This window comes from Hemiscyllium ocellatum, chromosome 14, assembly GCF_020745735.1.
Source record: "Hemiscyllium ocellatum isolate sHemOce1 chromosome 14, sHemOce1.pat.X.cur, whole genome shotgun sequence".
NCBI lineage: Eukaryota > Metazoa > Chordata > Chondrichthyes > Orectolobiformes > Hemiscylliidae > Hemiscyllium > Hemiscyllium ocellatum.
In genome coordinates this window covers 6,396,523-6,413,283 of record NC_083414.1, presented here as the reverse complement: position 1 = coordinate 6,413,283, position 16,761 = coordinate 6,396,523, and the positions used below count along the sequence as shown (strand labels likewise).

Here is a 16,761-nt window from a genome sequence, read left to right as displayed (position 1 = left end):
AGACGCAGTGTGTGTACGTGTGAAACAGGCGCAGTGTGTGTACGTGTGAAACAGGCGCAGTGTGTGTACGTGTGAAACAGGCGCAGTGTGTGTACGTGTGAAACAGGCGCAGTGTGTGTACGTGTGAAACAGGTGCAGTGTGTGTACATGTGAAACAGGCTCAGTGTGTGTACATGTTCCTTCTGTCTGTAAAGAACAGAATCCTATGTGTTAGGGAAGCTCAGTTTTAAAGTGGAGGTTGGGAGGTTTCTCATCACCAATGGTGTAAAATGTTATGGAGCTAGCTCAATGGAATAAATGCCTTACTCTTGTTCCAATGTTCCTCTATTCCAATAAAAATAAGTAGCTTTTAGTACGTGCAAGTGCATCACACTGAGAATCCACCTGACAATTCTAACAACATTTAAAAGACATTTGGATAGACACATAAATAGGAAGGATTTGGAAAGATATAGGTCAGATGCACGCAGATGGGACTGGGTTAGTTTGGAAAGCTGGTTGGCATGGACTGGTTGGATCTGAATGGTCTGTTTCCATGTGGTAAGATTCTAAGGTTGGCAGTGCAATTCTTCACACACTCAGGACTATTTTGCAAATGCTATCCAGTCAAGGGATCACATCAGATGTCAGATTCTAGTATTGTGTATTTTGTATGTGTAGTTGGATACAGTGAGAACTTTGCTTGTTGTGACCAGCCAAATCAACAAGCTGTTGATACTTTCTACTAGTCTTTGTGACATACAGCTTACATACCGAGCATCATACCTGTATGGGTCACACATCTGCGTGATAGCCAGATTGTCTTTTTGACTTAATGGTGCTAGTGCTGAATAACACTTGAGGTGTTGCCCCTGTAATTATCCTGTTCGCAGTGTGCCACTGTCCCTTTAATTAACTGTAAACACTGTAGCGCTGTCCCTTTTTTAGTTGGGAGCAGTGTTTTTTAATCCACACATGGGATGTAACTATCGCTGCTGGCCAGCGATAAATGTCCATCGCCAGTTGCCCTTGAGAAGGTGGAGTTGGTGCTGGCTCTTTAATTACTCTCCGAACTATATGCTGACCCTTTAATTATCCTATGAACATGGTGGCGCTATCCTGTAAGCTGTGTGGCACAGTCCCTTTAATTAACCCTGAGCTGTGTGGAACTGTCCCTTTAATTAACCCTGAGCTGTGTGGTACAGTTCCTTTTAATTAACCCTACGCTGTTTGGCACAATCCTTTTAATTAATCCTGAGCTGTGTGGTACAGTTCCTTTTAATTCACCCTGTGCTGTTTGGCACAGTCCTTTTAATTAACCCTACGCTGTGTGGTATTGTCCTTTTAATTAACCCTGAGCTATGTGCGACTGTGCCTTTAATTAACCCTGAGCTGTGTGCGACTGTGCCTTTAATTAATTCTGAGCTGTGTGGTACAGTTCCTTTTAATTAACCCTGAGCTGTGTGGAACTGTCCCTTTAATTAACCCTGAGCTCTGTGGAACTGTCCCTTTAATTAACTCTGAGCTGTGTGGCACAGTCCCTTTAATTAACCCTGAGCTGTGTGGTACAGTTCCTTTTAATTAACCCCGGGCTGTGTGGAACTGTCCCTTTAATTAACCCTGACCTGTGTGGTACCGTGCCTTGAATTAACCCTGAGCTGTGTGGAACTGTCCTTTTCATTAACCCTGAGTTGTGTGGGACTGTCCATTTAATTAATCCTGAGCTGTGTGGAATTGTCCCTTTAATTAACCCTGAACTGTGTGGGATGGTCTGTTTAATTCACCCTAGTTGTGTGGTAGAGTCACTTTAAAACTGGCCTGTGTGGGACAGTTCCTTTAATTAACCCTGAATTGTGTGGGACAGTCTCTTTAATTAACCCTGAGCTGTGTGTTATGGTCCCTTTAATTAACCCTGAGCTGTGTGGGACAGTCCCTTTAATTAACCCTGAGCTGTGCAGTATTGTCCCTTTAAGTAACCCTGAACCATTTGGTACTGACCTTTTAATTAACCATGAGATGTGGTACTGTCCGTTTCATTAACCTTGAGCTGTGTGGGACTGTGCCTTTAATTAATTCTGAGCTGTGTGGTACAGTTCCTTTTAATTAACCCCGGGCTGTGTGGAACTGTCCCTTTAATTAACCCTGACCTGTGTGGTACCGTGCCTTGAATTAACTCTGAGCTGTGTGGGAATGTGCCTTTAATTGCTGAGGCAGATCAAAGTGCAGGCAGAAAGACATATGTAGTCTTTTTGTTTAACATTCTCAATCTTCCAGGTTGTCAGTTTTTTTCAAGCTCTGTCTTTGTTGATTAACGTTGGTCACATGAGGACTAATTTGAGGAAATAGAGTGAAGTGTCCTCCCAGCAGCTGCTTTGCAGAGGAGTTGCTTGTTAACATTAAACCTTGTGCTCTGTCTTTCTGGGTGATGCTCACCACCCACACTCATGTGCTGGCAAAACAAAAGAGGCTGTCAAACTGTGTTGACCTTTCAGCTTGCCCACATTATGACGATCTGCCCACACGCTACAGCTCCACCACCCGTCAATGCCTCTTAGATAGGATCAGATTCTTCTCTTGACAGTTTGCTGTCAGTCCAGAGGGTGGCACTCTTACCTCCGAGTCAGAAAGTGTGGATTTCACCTCCCAAAGACCTGAGCGCAGAAATCACACCCGACACACCCGGCTGAGGGAGTGCTGCCCTGTCAGAGGCACCACCTTTCAGATGAGAAGTTAGTTTGAGGCCCAGTCTGTTCTGTTCAGGGCGAGGTGTGAGATTCTGTGTGAAATGTGGGTGGCACGGTGGCACAGTGGTTAGCACTGCTGCCTCACAGCGCCAGAGACCCCGGTCCAATTCCTGCCTCAGGCAACTGTTTGTGTGGAGTTTGCACATTCTCCCCGTGTCTGTGTGGGTTTCTTCCGGGTGCTCTGGTTTCCTCCCAAAGTCCAAAAATGTGCAGGTCAGGTGAATTGGCCATGCTAAATTGCCCGTAGTGTTAGGTAAAGGGGTAAATGTAGGGGAATGGGTCTGGGTGCGTTGCTGTTCGGCGGGTCGGTATGGACTTGTTGGGCCGGAGGGCCTATTTCCACACAGTAAGTAATCTAAAGTATTTTATCTAATCTAAAAACCGTGATGTGGAGGTTCCGGTGTTGGATTGCCTCAGGTGACTGCACTTGTGGAGTTAGCATGTTCTCCTGTGCCTGTGTGGGTTTCCTCTGGGTGCTCCGGTTTCCTCCCATAATCAAAAGATGTGCAGGTTAGGTGGATTAACTTTGGAAATACACGGGTAGGTGGATGGTATTCTCTTTGGAGGGTTGGCGTGGACCTGATGAGCTGAATGGTCTGCTTCCATACTGTAGGAGTTCTTTGATTGCCGTGGAGTCCCATGTAGTCCAGACCAGGTGACGACGGCAGATTTCCTTACCCGAAGGGGATTAGTGAACCAGATGGGTTTTTCCTGATAATCGGCAAATGGTCATTATTAGACACTTACTTCCAGATGTTTGTTGAACTCAAGTTCCACCACCTACCATGGTAGGATTTGAACCTGTGTCCCCAGAACATTACTCTGTGTTTCTGGGATAATGCTCCAGCAATAATACTATTAGGCCATCGCTTCCCCATATCCTTAAATTGTGAAGTTTGCTTCTGAACTCCCCAATCATCCTTCCTGTGTTTACCCTGTCTCACCCTGTTAGAATTTTCTAGGTTTCTGTGAGACTCTCCCCTCCATTCTTCAAAACCTCACTGGTTACGGTACTAATTGATCCAGTCTGTCTGCACTGGTCAGTCCTGCCATCTCAGGAATCAGTCTGGAATTAATCAGTCTGAGAATCCTCTCGATGTTCGGTTCCGAGTCTGAAACAACCAGGTTATGCCTTAGTGTTCGGTGTGTGACACCGGGTGGCACTGAGATGGTTTTCCCAAGTGCACGAGCCAGACTTGACATCTCCCCCTTGGAATCCATCTCAAGAAAATAACAAGCACACTCCCCCAGCATTCCTGTTGGATGCTGTCACACTTGAGCCCACGTAGGCCCCCCTCCTGATTACCACCCAAGCCTGGTTTTTCAGCAGAACGTGCAAAGAGTTGCAATGCCCAATAACTCCCCCAGACCTGACACACTCCACTTCCATAGACATGAGTTGTCAGGCCAATTATAGCTCCCTCCTTTTCAAACAGCTGCAGCCACCAACACAACACAAGATTGGAACCTTTTCATCTGTAGATATCAATGCCGTACATTAGCTACAGAAGAGGGAAAGGAGGTGACAGAATTGTTATGGCACAGAAGGAGACCCTTTGGCCCATCATGTTCTATTACCCAGTGTCGATAAAATGTGGACTGGAAAAAGCAGGGCAGGTAAAGTAGCATCAGAAGAGCAGGAGGGTCAATGTTTTGGGTGGGCCAATCTCCTGTCTTCTCCTCACACCCCTTTATTGAATTGAATTGAATTAGCTTTATTGACACGTCATATCTATCCAGATAATGATCCAATTCCCCTCTTGAATAGCTCAGTTGAACCTGCCCCCACGTTTCCAGGCGGTACATTCCAGACCCAAGCTACGCTCTGCATAATAAAGTGTTTTTACTTACATCAACCTTGGCTCATTTGCATATCACTTTAAATCCATGCCCTCTCATTTTTCTTTTTTTAGTGAGTGGTAACAGCTTTTCCCTATCTATCCCTTCCCATGGCTGATTGCAACCTCAGATCTACACTCCTATTGCACATATAGAATATAGAACAATACAGCCCTTTGGCCCTTGATGTTGTGCTGATCCTTTATTCTACTCTTAATAATCTGTCACCCATTAAGAAGAATTTATTTACCTCCACCTTAAAAATATTCAAAGACTCTACTTCCACCACCTTTCCAGGAAGACAGTTCCAAAGATTCACAAAGATTTGTGGGCGGCACGGTGGCACGGTGGTTAGCACTGCTGCCTCACAGCGCCTGAGACCTGGGTTCAATTCCCGACTCAGGCGACTGACTGTGTGGAGTTTGCACGTTCTCCCCGTGTCTGCGTGGGTTTCCTCCGGGTGCTCCGGTTTCCTCCCACAGTCCAAAGATGTGCGGGTCAGGTGAATTGGCCATGCTAAATTGCCCGTAGTGTTAGGTAAGGGGTTAATGTAGGGGTATGGGTGGGTTGCGCTTCGGCGGGTCGGTGTGGACTTGTTGGGCCGAAGGACCTGTTTCCACACTGTAAGTAATCTAATCTAAAAACCCTCTAAGATAAAGATTGTTTGGTTAATCTCTGTGAGCTATCAGTTATGGATGGAGGAAGACAGACAGGTGCAAAAGGGAATGGTTCCACACGAGGGTTGATGGATTGATTCGGGGAGATTGTAAAGGAAGTAGCATATTGGTCTGTAGAAGGACATTGTAGGCTGCATGGGGTTGTATTTTTTTCCTCAAACAGCTGCTAATTTTGTTGGATCTTCTCCTCAGTTTTTTGTGTAGGTACGTTAAGCTCTGTGTTTGCAATGGCTGGAGAGGCAGTCACTGGCCTACTCATGGCTGCTCCAGGGAAGGAGCTCACCACCATGTCTTATTTTTTGGACCTCACGTCAGCGGATGTGGAAACAGTTGCGTTGTGGACCAAGGATGGCAGGGTGGGCGGATCAGTGGCCGAAATATCACCAGCAGGGGAAGGCTTCCATGAAGAATTTAGCAGCTCACCTGCCTGGAATGGTGGAGTCCATGAAGAGCCAAAGCTTTCCTCAGGTGAGATTTCCTGTAAAGGTCTATGTTACAGAGTGTGCAGGTGTCATGGCTCTTACCTGCTTGGCATTCACGTTCACCAGGAGAATAGTTTGGTGAATGAAACAACATCCAAATCTGATATTTGCTCCTTTGGAAATGGGTGTTGCTGGCTGGGTCAGTATTTATTGTCTATCCCTAATTGCCCCTTGAGAAGGTGGTGGTGTGCTGCCATCATGAACCACTGCAGTCCTTGTGCTGTAGGTAGCTCACAATGGCCTTAGGAAGGGAATTCTAGGATTTTGACCCAAGGACACTGTAGGAATGCTGACACATGAGTTGCTTAGAGGGGGTGGTGTTCCCATGCATTTGCTGCCCCTCCCCTTCTAGTTAGAAATGGTCATTGGTTTGGAAGTTGCTAAGAAGCTTTCATGAGTTACTCTAAGTACAAGTTATTGAGTGTTGGGGGGGGGGGGGTGGTGGGGAAAGTGTCACTCAATCACTTAATTCTGAATGGTAAAAATAAGGACTGCAGGTGCTGGAAACCAGAGTCTACATTAGAGTGGTGCTGGAAAAGCACAGCAGGTCAGGCAGCATCTGAGGAGCAGGAAAATCGATGTTTCGGATCTGAATGGTACCGACTCTCCTGAGTTTGGATGGGGCTGCACCCATCCAGGCAAGTGGGGAATATTCCATCAACTCCTGACTTGTGCCTTGTAGTTGGTGTACAAGCTTTGGGGAGTCAGGAGGTGAGTTACTCGCCGCAGGATTCCTAGTTTCTGGCCTGTTCTCGTATCCACTCTTTTTGTATGGCTAGTCCAGTTCAGCTTTTGATGAATGGTAAGCCTGCCTCCAGGATGTTGACAGAGGGCATTCAGTACTGTTGTTGCCATTGGATGTCAACAAGAGGTGGTTAGACTCTGAAATGTTGGAGATGTTCATTGCTTGGAATTTGTCAAGCCTCTTGAGTGTTGTTGGAGCTGCACTCAGCCCCAGGCAAATGGGGAAGATTTTATCACACGCCTGACGCGTGTCTTGTAGATGGTGGACAGGGCAATATGCAGAGCCCTAGCTCCTATGCAAAGGCTGGGGGGTGGATTTGTCCTTCAGGACTCTGCACCTTGTGACTGCCTTCGTGTACGCAAAAGCACTATTTCAGTTTTGCTTGCTTCGGGGCCTCCCGAGTATCTCGATTGAATTGTTCTGAGAAATTGTCTCTATCGAAAACAACCCCATCGCATTATTCTGGTTTCTCATTGTGTGATACTTAGATAAGCTTCTTAGGAAAATAAGGCCTACTGGCATCTAATCCTTACTCAATCCCCATCTTTAGTGCAACAAGCAGATGCTGTAAACAAAGAAAAGCATTGAACTGCCCAGTCACAACGAAGAACAATTGACCTACATTTATACACTGGGACCTCTGTGTGACCAATTGGAGCTTAAGGACTTGGTTGCTATAGCTATAAGACTATAAGGAATACAAATAGGACTAGGCCATTTGGGCCTCTGAGCCTGCTCCTCCATTCATTTGGATCAAGGATTCTGGGTAATCCAAGATGGAGGATGGGAAAAAATTGTAGCTGTAACAGCTGCTCCTTTTTGAGGTATTTTAGGTGTTGGAGGTGATTTCCTCGAATTCCAGGAACAGCAATTATTGTTTCATACGCTGTTTTGGAACTTTGGAGAAAAAATTGTCAGAACAATGGTACCTTTTAAAAGGGAGAAAGACAGACAAAGGCAGTGAGAACATGGTCTGTAAGGGGGAGAGAGAAAGAAACCTACACTGCTAACTGACACAGCAGCAAATCTGCACAGTTACTGCCTTTGCTGTTTGAATTCATGTATCGCAGGACATTGGAATGTGTCTGGGAAAAATTCACAAACAGTGAAATTCACAACTAATCTTAGAGGATCACAGCATAGAAACAGATAAGTAAATAATTTTAAGTCAAGTCTTGCTGTAAATTTACAATAGTGAGTAGAGTGGGTTCTTTCTTGATTATATGTTTTTATTGGGATCTGTCTCTTAATTAAATTTTAAAAATATAAGCCATAAGTATTAAGTTAGCCTGGAGCAGTGTTTTGTCAAGCAATAAGACGGTGTTATTTTTTGGATCTGTAGATTGGAAGAAGAAAAATGGCCTATAGTAGAGTGATATGGGAGTTGGATGTGGTAGTTTCAAGAGGGTTTACAGGTTACTGTGGAATATATCTGCAATAAATGTCGTTGGTTGTGAATCCTGTCAGATTGAATGGATCGATTAGAGTGACAAAGGCAATAGAGAATTTGCAAGAGCTGGGGGTGTGATGGATGGCAGTTCTTGGAAGGGAGAAATGCCACAGATACAGTCAGGTAGATGGGTTAACTCCAAGAAAGGTAGGCAGGTAATACAGGAGTCTTCTGTGGCTATCCCCACTTCCAACAAGTATGCTGAATCAGACCTGAATCGGAAGGGGACTAACATACTGGCAAGGAGATTTGGTAGGGCTGCTCGGGTGGATGTAAAAGAATGGGGGGGGGTGGGGGTGCGAGCGGGCAGTGGGGTTTGGCACCCAGGGAGATAGTGTGGAAAGAGATCAATCTGAAACTGGTACAGTTGAGAAAAGAAGTAAGTCAAACAATCAGGACAGGCAAGAACAAAGCAGAGAACAAGGTAGGACTGATAAATTAAACTGCATTTATTATAATGCAAGAGACCATGGTTAGGAACATGGGACTGGGATATTATAGCAATTACAGAAACGAGGCTCAGGGATGGCAGCTTAATGTTCCAGGATACAAAATGCTACAGTAAGGACAGAAAGGGAGGCAAGAGAGGAGGGGTATAGCATTACAGATGTATGCAGAGAGGATATTCCTGGAAATACATACATCCAGGGAAGTTATTTGGGTGGAACTGAGAAATAAGAAAGGGATGGTCATCTTATTGGGATTGTATTATAGAGCCCCCCCCCCCCCCCCCCAAATAGTCAGCGAGAAATTGAGAAACAAATTTGTAAGGAGATTTCAGTTATCTGAAAGAATAATAGAGTGGTTATGGTCAGAAATTTTAACTTTCCAAACATAGACTGGGACGGTCATAGTGTTATGGGTTTAGATGGAGAGGAATTTTTTAAGAGTGTACAAGAAAGTTTTCTGATTCAGTACATAGATGTACCTACTAGAGAAGATGCAAAACTTGACCTACTCTTGGGAAATGAGGCAGGACAGGTGACTGAGGTGTCAGTGAGTGAGCACTTTCGGGCCAGCGAACATAATTCTATTAGTTTAATGGAAAAGAATAAACCAGATCTAACAGTTGAAGTTCTAAATTGGAGGAAGGCTAATTTTGACAGTATTAGGCAAGAACTTTCAAAAGCTGACTGGGGGCAAATGTTCCCAGGTAAAAGGACGGCTGGAAAATGGGAAGCCTTCAGAAATGAGATAACAAGAGTCCAGAGACAGTATATTCCTGTCAGGGTGAAGGAAAGGCTGGTAAGTGTAGGAAGTGCTGGATGACAAGAGAAATTGAGGGTTTGATTCAGAAAAAGAAGGAAGCATATGTCAGGTATAGACAGGATAGATCAAGTGGATCCTTAGAATTATACTTAAGAGGGAAATCAGGAGGGCAAGCAGGGGACATGAGATAGCTTTGGCAAATAGGGTTAAGGATACTCCAAAGGGTTTTTACAAATTCATTAAGGCCAAAAGGGTAACTAGGGAGCGGAGGGTGCCCCTCAAAGATCAGCAAGGCGGCCTTTGTGTGGAGCCGCAGGAGATGGGGGAGATACTAAACAAGTATTTTGCATCAGTGTTTACTGTGGAGAAGAACATGGAATATATACAATGTGGGGAAATAGATGGTGACATCTTGAAAAATGTCCATGTTTTCAAAGAGCAAGTGCTGGATGTCTTGAAACACATAAAAGTGGAGAAATCCCCAGGACTTGATCAGGTGTATCCTAGAACTCTGTGGGAAGCTAGCGAAGTGATTGATGGGCCCTTGCTGAGATATTTGTATCATCGATAGTCACAGGTGAGGTGCCGGAAGACTGGAGGTTGGCAAACGTGGTGCCACTACTTAAGAAAGATAGTAAGGACAAGCCAGGTTATCAACCGGTGAGCCTGACGTTGGTGGTAAGTTGTTGGAGGGAATCCTGAAGGACAGGATGTACGTGTATTTGGAAAGGCAAGGATTGATTAGGGATAGTCAGCATGGCTTTGTGCGTGGGAAATCATGTCTCACAGACTTGATTGAGTTTTTTGAAGAAGTAACAAAGAAGATTGATGAGGGCAGAGCAGTAGATGTGATCTATATGGACTTCAGTACAGTGTTCGATAAAGTTCCCGATGGGAGACTGGTGAGCAAGGTTAGATCTCATGGAATACAGGGAGAACTAGCCATTTCGATACACAACTGGCTCAAAGGTAGAAGTCAGAGGGTGGTGTTGGAGGGTTGTTTTTCAGACTGGAGGCCTGTGACCAGTGGAGTGCCACAAGGATCGGTGCTGGGTTCACTACTTTTTGTCATTTATATAAACAATTTGGATGTGAACATAGGAGGTATAGTTAGTAAGTTTGCGGATGACACCAAAATTGGAGGTGTAGTGGACAGTGAAGAAGGTTACCTCAGATTACAATGGGATCTTGATCAGATTGGCCAACGGGCTGAGGAGTGACAGATGGAGTTTAATTTAGATAAATGCGGGGTGCTGCATTTTGGGAAAGCAGTCTTAGCAGGACTTATACGCTTAATGATAAGGTCCTAGGGAATGTTGCTGAACAAAGAGACCTTGGAGTGCAGGTTCATAGCTCCTTGAAAGTGGAGTCTCAGGTAGATAGGATAGTGAAGAAGGCATTTAGTATTCTTTCCTTTATTGGTCAGAGCATTGAGTATAGGAGTTGGGAGGTCATTTTGCGGCTGTACAGGACTTTGGTTAGGCTACTCTTGCAATATTGCATTCAATTCTGTGCCACTATGCCACCCAGTGTGCCACCGTACTGCCCATATTTATGGCTGAGATGGATAGATTCTTGATCAGTCGGAGAATCAAGGGGAAAGGGGAAAGGGCAGGAAAGTGGGTGTGAGGAATGTTGGATCAGCCTCAGAGTCATAGAGTCACAGAGTCATACAGCACAGAAACAGACGACCTTTAAGCAGCAATTGGATAGGTACATGGATGGGTGCTCAATCTAGGATAGATGTTCGGCACAACATCGTGGGCCGAAGGGCCTGTTCCGTGCTGTATTGTTCTATGTTCTATGTTCTATAGACCCATCAGTCCAACTCGTCCATTCTGGTCTCCTTCCTATCAAAAGGATATTTTGAAACTTGAAAGGGTTCAGAAAAGATTTACAAAGATGTTGCCAGGGTTGGAGGATTTGAGCTATAGGGAGAGGCTGAACAGGCAGGGTAAAAAGTGATGTCTGCAGATGCTGGAGATCACAGTTGAAAATGTGTTGCTGGTTAAAGCACAGCAGGTTAGGCAGCATCCAAGGAATAGGAAATTCGACGTTTCGGGCATGAGCCCTTCATCAGGAATGAGGAGAGGGTGCCAGGCAAATCCCTATCGCAAGGATGCCTTCCTTGAAGAAACTCTCTTCCTCCCTCTACAAGGATTTCAGTGAGTCTCTCTCTCACTGCACCCCCCAGGTCATCTCCTCTGCACAGAAACCTCCTTCCACCTATCACATCTCCATCGCCCCTCCCCCAAGTCCCTCCTCCCTACCTTTTATCTTAGCCTGCCTGGCACCCTCTCCTCATTCCTGATGAAGGGCTTATGCCCGAAACGTCGAATTTCCTATTCCTTGGATGCTGCCTGACCTGCTGTGCTTTAACCAGCAACACATTTTCAGCTGAACAGGCTGGGGCTGTTTTCCCTGGAGTGTCGGAGGCTGAGGGGGTGATGTTATAGAGGTTTATAAAATTATGAGGGGCATGGATAGGATAAATAGGCAAAGTCTTTTCCCTGCGGTGGGGGGTGTCCAGAACTATAGGGGCATAGGTTTAGTGTGAGAGGGGAAGGATATAAAAGGGACCTAAAGGGCAACTTCTTCAAGCAGAAGTTGGTATAAATCTGGAATGAGCTGCCAGAGGAAATGGTGGAGGCTGATACAATTGCAACATTCAAAAGGCATCTGGATGGGTATATGAATAAGAAGAGTTTGGAAGGATATGAGCCAGGTGCTGGCAAGTGGACTAGATTAGGTAATGATATCTGGTTGGCATGGACGAGTTGGACCGATGGGTCTGTTTCTGTGCTGTATGACTCTGTGACTCTATGACTCTGAGGCTGATCCAACATTCCTCACACCCACTTTCCTGCCCTTTCCCCTTCATCCTCGATTCTCCGACTGATCAAGAATCTATCCATCTCAGCCATAAATATGGGCGGCATGGTGGCATACTGGTTAGCACTGCTGCCTCAGAGCACCAGAGACCCGGGTTCAATTCCTGCCTCAGGCGACTCTCCGTGTGGAGTTTGCACATTCTCCCTGTGTCTGCGTGGGTTTCCTTCGGGTGCTCCAGTTTCCTCCCACAGTCCAAAAATGTGCAGCTAGGTGAATTAGCCATGCTAAATTGCCCGTAGTGCTAGGGGTAAATGTAGGGGAATGGGTCTGGGTGGGTTGCGCTTTGCGGGTCGGTGTGGACTTGTTGGGCCGAAGGGCCTGTTTCCACAATCTTAAAAAAAATGCACAAGGACTCTGCCCTCAATCCTCAGAAAGTGCCCTGCAAATACTTTTTTGGTGACTTTTCTTTGTTCTTGCAAATGTGGGCATCTGTATTTGGGCCAGCATTTACTGCCCATCCCAAGTTGCTCTTATGAATGATGATGGTAAACAGCCTTTCTGAACCGCTACAGTCTGTGTGGTGTTCGGCCACCCACAGTGCTGGGTTAGGGAATGAATTCTGGAATTTTGACCCCAGTGTCAGAGAAGGAATGGTGATAGATTTCCAAGTCAGGATGGTGAGTGGCTTGTTGGGGAATTTGTGGGGGTGATCGTTCCCTTGTATCTGCTGCCTTTGTCCTTCTAGGTGGATGAGTTGTGGGTTTAGAAGGTGCTGTCACAAGAACCTTGGTGAGTTGTTGCAGTGCAATGGTAGACTCTGCTGCTAATGTGCGTTAGTGATAGGAGTAAATATTTGAAGGTGGTGAATGGAATGCCAATCAAGGAGGCTGCTTCAGTTCCTGAATAGTATCAAGCATCCTGAATGTTGTTGTATTCTGTCTGACCTCTGATTTGTGGTTTGTAGACAGGCAATGGGAAATCAGAAGATGAGTCACTTACTGTTCTTGAATGTCTTACGAAGAAAGGCTGAGGGCCTTGAGGCTGTTCTCGTTAGAGAGAAGAAGGTTGAGAGGTGACTTAATAGAGACATACAAGATAATCAGAGGGTTAGATAGGGTGGACAGTGAGAGCCTTTTTCCAAGTATGGGGACGGCAAACATGAGGGGACACAACTTTAAAGTGAGGGGAGGTTGGTATAAGACAGATGTCAGAGGTAGTTTCTTTACTCAGAGAGTAGTAAGAGTATGGAATGCTTTGCCTGCAATGGTAGTAGGTTCGCCAAGATTAAGTGCATTTAAGTTGTCATTGGACAGGCATATGGACGTACATGGAATAGTGTAGATGGGATGGGCTTCAGATTAGTATAACAGGGCGGCGCAACATCGAGGGCCGAAGGGCCTGTACTGCGCTGTAATGTTCTATGTTCTACAGGATTGATCTAGCTGGTTCAGGTCAGATTGAGTGGATCGTAGAAATTACTTCAAATTAGTGCTTCTGTAGAGTGTATTAAAATGTTTCACTATACTAAAGCTCAGTGTAGACGTTTATTGCTCAGTGTGTAATCAGTCAGAGAATCAAGAGTTATGGGCCAGAGTCAGGAAAGTGGAATCATAGAATCCCTACAGTGTAGGAGCAGGCCATTCGGCTCTTGGGTCAACACCAATCCTCTGAAGAGCAATCCACCCAGGCCCAATCCCTGTAACCCTACATTTCCCATGGTTAATTCCGCCTAACCTACATATCTCTGGACATGACGGGCAATTTATCATGGCCAATCCACCTAAACTGCACACCATTGGACTGTGGGAGAAAACTGGAGCGCCCAGAGGAAACCCACGCAGACACGGGGAGAATGTGCACACAGACGGTCGCCCGAGGCTGGAATCAAACCCAGGTCCCTGGCGCTGAGAGGCAGCAGTGCTGACTGCTGGGCCACTGTGCAGCTTCTGAGGATTATCAGATCAGCCATGATATCAATGCAGGTGGAGCGGACTTGATGGGCTGAATGGCCTTTCTCTGCTCCTATGTCTTATGTAAATGCTGTTAAATGCCACAATTTTCTGGAAGGGTAGAATGGATAAGGAGATCAATGACACACACAGCAGAGAGGTCAGTAACTAACGTGCACAGATTTTAAATAATCAAAGGAGAATTTAGAGGAACGTTGAAGAACGTTTTCAAGATAGTGAAAATTTAGAGTTTAATGCTTGAAATGGTGGGAAGGGCTAAAGTGTTCATCACAAATTTGAAATATTAAAAAATGCCATACTTATGTTTGACCAAAAGCTGGGAGTTGTAATCAGGCTGCTTTTGTTTTTGCTTGGCTAGCACAGATGTGGGGGTCAGTTAGCTCAGTTGGTTGGATGACTGGTTTGTCATATGTTGTAATGCCAACACCATGGATTCGATCTCCATACTGGCTGTGGTTACTGTAAAGGGCCCTCTTTCTCAATCTTGCCCCTCACCTGAGGTCTGGTGACCCTCAGGTTAAACCACCAGTAGTCTTCTCTCTCTCTCCCTCTAACGAAGGAGTAACCCTCTGGGACAAATACTTTGTCCCAGAGCTAGAAGGTCCATCAGCGGAGCCAGGGTCTGCTCCCAAGGATGCCATTAGTACCAGACCCACCACAGCCAGGGAGGAACCTCTGGGTCCCAAACAAGTGGCTTTATCTTTACCAGACATGATAGACCAAACGGCCTCCTTACGTGCCATAAATGTTCTTTTCTTCTGTGTTAATGCAATACTGAATACCTTCTGGACTAACAAAGAAACTTAGAATCATAGAATCCCTACAGTGTGCAAGCAGGCCATTTGGCCCATGAGTCCACTCCAACCCTCCAAAGAGCATCCCACCCTGACCCCCATACGCTATCCCTGTAACCCTGCATTTTCCACAGTTAATCCACCTAACCCACACATTCCCCGTTTTTTTCTCTCCCTCCTCTTTTAAAAGGTGGGATTACTTTAGCTACCCTCCATTTCAATAAGCGGAGGAGAAAATTGCAGGGTAATGACTAAAATCTTGGACTGTGGAACAAATTGGATAGCTCTTTCAACTAGCTGGCATAAGCAAGATGGGCTGACTGGCCTTCTGTTCAATGTGAATTAATGCATTTGTTGGCTAACCTCTCGTTTCAGACTCCAGTACACCTGACCCTCTGCCCATCGCTGAAACTATTGAATCGGGTGAAATCGGTGCATTTGTTTCCTTAGCACAGGCCTGGGTATCTCCAAGCACCAGGTCCAGACCATCAGGCCAGACTGGGGAGCAGGCAGTGACCTCCAGCTCACCAACTGGTGCCCTGTTCACTAGACCCAGCCTGGCAGCAGACAGCCCTGATGGGGACTCCCCAGATGACAGCACCACGACGACGGAATCTGATCCCGCTGATCGACGGGACAGCACTGAGGCTCTGACATCTGCAACGAGCGCACCAGACCTGCCAACTGCTGCCTCGGACTTTCCCACAACTGTTGCTACCTCCTACCCCTTGCTGCCATCACCCCCGCACCCACCCAGCAGCACGGCGCTCAGCGGATCGGTTGCCACAGTCACTGACTGGGAGGGGGCAGGTTCCATCGGGATGGACCCTGAGCATCCGCCTGGGCTAGAAGGTCCATCAGCGGAGCCAGGGTCCGCTCCCAAGGATGCCATTGGTACCAGACCCACCACAGCCAGGGAGGAACCTCTGGGCCCCAAACAGGTGAGGACTGTAAATATTATAGCACAGTGAGAGGCTGTTTGGCCCATAGTGCATGTACTAGCTTTTTGGAAGAGATTACAGTCTGTTCTGCTATAACATGTGTTTCTTCAAGATTGAAGAATTTAAACCATAATTTGTCGAATGCAAACTTCCCTTACCTGGATTGACTATATGCTGATTCTGGTTCCATTGGTTTAAATGGTGCTGCTATTACACAATCTGCTTACTAGACAATGTCACATGGGAATGGAACTATTGCATTATATTGCAACAGACTGTAGTTACTGACTGTAGTTGGCCCTCGATGTTGCGCCGACCTGTGAAACCAATCTAAAGCCCATCTAACCTACACTATTCCATTCTCATCTGTATGTTTATCCAATGACCATTTAAAGGCCCTTAACATAGGCACGCCCCTACTACTCTGAGTAAAGAAACTACCTCTGACATCTGTCCTATATCTATCACCCCTCAATTTAAACCTATTTCCCTCGTGCTAGCCATCACTATCCAACAAAGAAAGTTGTCACTGTCCACCCTATCTAATCTCTGATGATCTTGTATGTTTCTATTAAGTCACCTCTTAACAAAAACAGCCTCAATCCCTCAGCTTTTCTTCATAAGACCTTCTCTCCATACCAGGCAAGATCCTGGTAAATCTTCTCTGCACCCTTTCCAAGTCCGTCCTATAATGCAGTAACCAGAACTGTATGCAATACTCCAAGTGTGTACACCAGAGTTTTGTACAGCTGCAGCATGATCTCGTGGCTCCGAAATGCAATTCCTCTACCAATGAAAGCTAACAGACTGTACGCCTTCTTAATAACCTAGGATGCAACTTTCAGGGATCTATGTACATGGACACCAAGATCTCTACTCATCCACATGACCAAGAATCTTACCATTAGCCCACTACTCTGTATTCCTGTTACTCCTTCCAAGATGAATCACCTCACACTTTTCTGCATGAAACTCCATTTACTATGTAACCTTTCTCCACAGCTCTATAATTGTCTTTACTTTCGAGGACCTACCAAATTGATTCTCTTTCAAAAGTTACTGCTTTAAACCTACAGAGTTTAGATTAGACTTACAGTGT

General features: G+C 45.7%; 1 protein-coding gene across 1 annotated transcript in view; it reads left to right on the top strand.

Annotated features, from left to right (window-relative positions):
- Positions 1-16,761, top strand: part of podxl2 (podocalyxin-like 2) — a 58,751-nt gene that overhangs the window by 19,811 nt on the left and 22,179 nt on the right. Inside the window, exons 2-3 of the mRNA XM_060835827.1 lie at positions 5,432-5,707; positions 15,097-15,662. Coding sequence (XP_060691810.1) covers positions 5,432-5,707; positions 15,097-15,662 — 842 coding nt within the window. The remainder of the gene's footprint in view (positions 1-5,431; positions 5,708-15,096; positions 15,663-16,761) is intronic.